Here is a 6,000-nt window from a genome sequence, read left to right on the forward strand (position 1 = left end):
ACCTGTTGTCCCTTATAAGGAATTGTTGAAATGTGATCAAATTTCATGTAACGGCGAGGCTCATGTTGATAATTAATGAAAATGTTAAGATTTTTGTACCTTTAATCACAGAGTATGTCAGTGAGGTAGCTTGCTGTGCATCAGTTACACCTGCCTGTCTCTTGAGCATTAGTAACCTCCTCAGTTTATTATGTTGCAAAACAGATTATTTATTTTGTTACATCTCAATAAATGTTATTTTATTGCTTAAAGCCACTGTGTGTTGCATTGGTTTCCACAAAGAATCAGTTTTTATTCTCGGGTGTTGGAAGAAGCTGCAGGAGCTGCGTCATACAGCCAGCAACACCTCTGCTGTTGTCCTGTCTGTTGCACTGACGCGCTGCATCGAGACTCAACACTGGTGTGACTCACCTGTACCAGTGATGTCATCAGGGCTCTCACGCACGCACGCGCACGCACACACACACACACACACACACACACACACACACACACACACACACACACACACACACACACACACACACTAAATTTTCAGTCACCATGCACCATGAAAAGGAAGACACACAGGCCAAACCTCACATAACCCTATGGAATTCAGCTTTAATGATTTTTAGTTTATTTCACTGTAGAGCCTGTATTTGTAACAGGGAATCATAAAGGCTTTTCACACAATGTGTTTGGATATTAAAGGTTAGAATTAAGCGTTGCTATTACTGTTCTTTTACGGTTCTTTCATGGTTTCCAGATGATGATCGACTTTGATGAACCCCGGACTTTTTCTCTAGCGCCACCATGAGGTCGATATTTTTGGGGTTTTTATTATTGAAATATCTTGTATTACATGGATTGCCATGGAATTTGCCACACACATTCATGGTCCCCAGAAGATGAGAAGAGAATGACAATGCTCACATGCTAAATGAAACATTATCCTCGCTAAACATCGACATGCTAGTATCGTCACTGTGAGCTCGTTAGCATGCTGACATTAGCATGACTGAGGACTCTCAGTTGTGTCACTGCATTACACGTCCTCCACCGCTGAACCAGCATCTAAAGAAACATGCTCAGATGTTAATGATGATGTTTATGGAAAAAAAATTGCCTTTTGATTATACAAGAGGAATTACGTCCGAGTTGGGTTTCTTTACTGGAAGCAACAGTTAATGTGGAAACTGATGAAGGGAGGAGGCGCCGCCATCAATCAGCTGTCAGCACCACTAATTTAGGGAGTTAAATCTTTGAGTCTATTCTTAGCTTCGGTTCCTAAGGGCTGTGCAGCAGACAGATGATTGATTTAATGCTCGTCTGCAAACATTCAACAAGATGTACATTGATTGGTCATGAAATTAGGAAGTCTAATTATCTGCATAACACAATACATATATTTAAATATTTTGCAGAATCTGCATTATAAGCACAATGAGCTATTGCATACAAATCATGTAATACAAATGCAGGCAGTGCTTATTTGCAGCTTAACAACGCTACCAGTGTCTGCAAAAGAAGAATTTCTCTCGTCAATAAACTGAATCTGATTAAATTAATTAATGTGGAAGGAGTCTCTTACGCTTCAGTCCATCCACTAATGAAGGTCGGTGCCGTCAGAGTAGGAGAAAATACTACAAACAGTTCAATGGGCTTCTTCTTAACAACTGAAACCAAATAAGATACTGGAGCACACAAATCACTTTAGCAATTTAATGATCAGGTGCAAATGACTTTCACACTGCGTCTTCTTCAGGGTCAAACAATAATGGTATAGTTTGGAAAAAAATAATTGAATTTAATCTAATTTGATTCATGTTTGAATGAACTGTAGTTTGTAGTTAAATTAATTAACGATTGTGCTTAATCTGAGTTTGAGAAGATCATTCAAAGGATGCGATAACTAAAGCAAACAGGATAAAACAGGGATCAACCAAGACCCCCCACTATCATACTCTGCACTAAGAATACAAATGCTAAAGTTACAGGTATACACAGGTGCAATATTGACTGGTTAGTGACAACTGAACCCATTTCAACCAACAGGTTACCAACAACAACAAAGTGAGATGCAATATTTCCATAATTGCACATACAATGGAAGCACAGGAAGACTATTTCCATCGTTCATTGTACATCTCAGAAAAAGCATCAGCATGTGCACAGTTCATCCATAGGCTAACAGCTAACTATATTAAGAACAGATCCATTTCAATGTTGTTTCCAGAGATCAGGTTAACTGAGTTTTACCTTCTCCACCACAGCATACGAACACATGACTCATATGTTAGGAGGAAAAGCAGGATCAGCTTTCCTTAGGTGATGTGCGTGTGGAGATGCCGAAGGAACTCCCCTCTGGTGGTTGTGTCACTGGGGAAAACGGCCTGGCAGAAGTCGCAAACGTGAGACTGCAGCACCACGTCTGACATCAGCATCCCGCCAGACTGACTCATGAAGCCACCGACCAAGGGGGAACTGCCAGACACAGGCATCTGACACAAACATAGAACACAAGACAGGGAGTTTGTGAGGAAGAACATGGGGGAAAGAAAATCAAATCCAAGGACAGATTGGAGAACTCATGGCCACAAGTGGGATTTTTGTCTGCCGAGGACACCTACCCTCGCTGTGTGCAGAGTCCTGTCTCTACCAGGATGATCTGCTTGCCCTGGATGTTTTGATCCACTGGAGGAGGCGCCTTGCCACTTCGAGCAGTCCAGGGTTAACAGGGGTGCGACCTTCTGTTCCAACTTCCCTTCCTCCTTTCTCTGAAGAGGCAAATCCACGCAAAGCTTGGACATATCTTCAGCAAGGAGATCAGAGAAAGTCCCCACGTTTCTGGAGAGGTGATGGACGCCACACTGTGCGTCAGGGTTGTGTGCTGCGGCTGTTAGTGGTTGAGGCTTTACATGGACATACACAGGGATCTCGTGTGTACACTGGATAGGGATGGACATCATATCGCCCAGATCTCCATTAGGAACAGTGGCACCTGCAGAAAGAGGGTTTTAGATGTGCTTAATGAATCATGGCAGACATGAAATGAGCATTAGAATTAGGTTTTATATGGACCTTGCTGTTTCTGCAGAGCTGTTGTGAGTTGATGCAACAGAGCCGCTTGTCTCAGGCAAAGTGACCTCAGGCGAAGAAACTCCTGGTACAGTTCGCTGTACGCTTCCTCCATCTCACCAGCTCAGGGATCTGCAGCTACTAAATAGCAGAGAGGAGATTACACTGGGTTGTACAGTAGTAAATATAGCTAGAATATACACTGTACACATGGGTGACAAATGAGGAACAGAACTTAGTATGTACAGCCCAGCAGCTTTGTCAGGCTGTACTTCTGCACAGCAATACTTTGTACTATATGCTGATGTCAGTGTGCTAACATGCTCATAATGACAATGCTAACAGGTTCATTTTTAGAAGGTAAGGGGGCGCTGTTTCATAACTGGGGACCTTTTTGGCATTTTCCCATTATTAGTTTTTTATACAATCGAGATTTCCTGCTTCCTAAACCATTAGGCCATGAGAGGATGCCCTGCCATTGGTCTTTTATAAACACATAACCAAAACATATTCTACTAAGTCAGATTGATATGATTATTAATTCCTACTTTTGTCACACTGCATCTTGAACATCAATACTGATCTACTTACCCCTTGTAAGCCCGTCTGCATGCTCTGCTTCAAGAATTCAGGACTCCTTGTCATTTCTTACAAAAGCTCGATTCAGAGACTTCTCCTGTCGAGCTTCCTCCATCTCAAACAGGCCTCCTGTTATTGTCAAGGAATCAGACACAGCATTTAAATCCAGACTCAAAGCCCATTTACTGAGCACAGCCTACAACAAATTTGTGACCGTGAAATCCATTCTTCAGATGAGGCTTTAACAACCACAGTTATGATGAGTCCTTTTCTTCCCTGTTGTGCTAATGGAAATTATGCTGTACCTATGTAAGATACATCGCAAAGGGAACTGTTAAACATAGGGAAGTAGCTCTTGTAAAAAGGGAAGTGAAACCTCTTTAGTATAGAAATGAACTTCACCACCTCTCAGTTAGACTGTTACATGACTGTCTGTGTGTCAAAACTCAGAAGAGGAAAGAGCCCAGCTATGTTTTTAATATAAAACACAAGCACAAGCACAGCGTTTGTCTCAGCTTATGAAAGTTGCTTTGTTGTCTCTGCAAAGAATGTGAAACAATATTTTTAGTGAGCTGCATCATTGTCATGGAGGAAAACAACTGTGAGGGGTCAAGAAAGTTTCCCAAAGAAGTCACTCAGGAATATGTTTCATTTGTGAAGGCGTCCTGAAGGGACTTTTTTTTTCAGTGGTTTCATGATGGCCATTATGAAAAGTTGCTATCATTTGTAATTTAATAGACAGAAGCACCAGGCAGGTGTTTATTTATGCTTTGCAACCAAAGTGACTGCACTCTCAACAGGCACAATGTTATAGCTACTTCCAAAAAAACAAGACAAAGAGCATTAATAAAATTCATAATTCATCTAATGAATGTATCTAATGCCTCACCATCAGTGATGGAGGAACCAGAAAGTAGCAATCATGTAAAATACAAGTAAATGTCCAACATTCAACAATTTACTTAAGTATTTAAGTATTATCAGCAAAATATTTAATATTAACAGAAAAGGCACTTATTATGCAGGAGAATGACCCCAGCCAATGATATATTGTATTATAATATTGCATTGATTATTGTTGATGTATTAATTTATATGGAGCGTTTACTGTAGCAGCTGGTAGAGCTACTGTTGTGTAGTTTCATCTGTAGCAATGCATCATATTTCAGCAGATTACTACATGTTTTGTATGTAAAGTAACTAGACAACAGTTCCAACTGTCAGATAAATTTAAGGAAGTAGTAGCCTAAAGCATGTACTAGAAACACCTAAGTAAAGTACTTTAGTATCAATAGTAAAATCATACTTAAACACAGTACTTAACTAGATGTAATTAGTTACTTTCCAACACTGCGTACCACAAGTATGTCATGTGTCCCAGAGTAATTCATCAGAGTGTAACTGTCAATCCTGATACAAAGTCAAAAATGTCTTTGCTCTGACACAAGCTCACAAAGATGGTGGGTTGACTCTGTTCAAAAATAATGGTAATTTGTTTCCATTTACAGCTTTTTGTTTTCATTCCATGTCTCCAGAATGCATCAAATCCAAACGTAGATAAGCTCTACCCCAGGAGATCTTCTTCTCCAGTGACACATAAAGTGGCCTGTGTGGAAATGTCTCTTCAGTTTAATGAGTCCCTCTGCCCTCATTCCTTGTCATGTTTTCATGTTTCCTTCCCTTTCCCCCTACATTCTCGGGTGTGCTACTTTCTCATTCACTTACTTGTTTGTTCCTATATATATTTTTAACGGTGGCAGAGAATCAGCTCCTAAGCGCCTAGTGTTAGCCTCTATCCGCCCTTAACATGAATCACAACTGTGTGTGTGTTTTTCTGTCTTTGGAAATGTGGAAACGAGGAGTCACACTTTTAACTTGTTTGCTTAGTTTCGATTTTGGTTTCAAACGAAATTCGTTTTGTTTTCTTCTTCTTCTTTTCGCAGCCTTTAGACATAGATCATGTGAGGAGAGTTGTTTACTGTGAATCATATGTAAAATTAAAATTACTCACACTCAAACCGAGAGATCATTACCAGCAGGAACTGTAGGCTCAGACATATGACGGATGTGACTGAATCTCCCCCCGACCGGACCGGAAGACATCCGCATTCCAATGTGATGACGTCCCTATCCCGACCTAAACAAACACCCAGTTCACCTGCGTCAAACCAAGGTAAACCGTGCCAAAATAACACTTCCTGTTTCAAAAGGCTGCTTTCAATATAAAAGTCACCACCTTTCGTGGAGATATGAATTATTCATTCAGGGAGACCTAGATTGAAAATTGGTCTCATGAAAGTGTAACAGTGGGTAAGCACCAACGGACAGTTGGATAAAATCTCAGAAATATTTTTTTTTTTT

The 6,000-nt window shown here is 40.5% G+C and overlaps 1 protein-coding gene across 2 annotated transcripts; it reads right to left on the minus strand.

The window, feature by feature from the left end:
- Positions 1 to 1,690: 1,690 nt before the first annotated feature.
- Positions 1,691 to 5,757, minus strand: LOC111221498. 2 transcript variants are annotated; one of them, XM_022744879.1, is made up of 5 exons: positions 5,651 to 5,757; positions 3,652 to 3,768; positions 3,064 to 3,198; positions 2,613 to 2,983; positions 1,691 to 2,483 (listed from the first exon to the last, which is right to left on the minus strand). In XM_022744879.1, exons 3-5 carry the CDS (start codon positions 3,173 to 3,175, stop codon positions 2,307 to 2,309), a joined length of 660 nt encoding a protein of 219 aa, XP_022600600.1. In that variant the 5' UTR covers positions 3,176 to 3,198; positions 3,652 to 3,768; positions 5,651 to 5,757; the 3' UTR covers positions 1,691 to 2,306. The 2 variants fall into 2 exon arrangements, with proteins under 2 accessions (XP_022600600.1, XP_022600599.1); XM_022744878.1 differs by having other exon boundaries at positions 3,064 to 3,201.
- Positions 5,758 to 6,000: the final 243 nt, after the last annotated feature.

Source organism: Seriola dumerili, unplaced genomic scaffold (assembly GCF_002260705.1).
Source record: "Seriola dumerili isolate Sdu_G_001 unplaced genomic scaffold, Sdu_1.0 BDQW01000088.1, whole genome shotgun sequence".
NCBI classification, from domain to species: domain Eukaryota; kingdom Metazoa; phylum Chordata; class Actinopteri; order Carangiformes; family Carangidae; genus Seriola; species Seriola dumerili.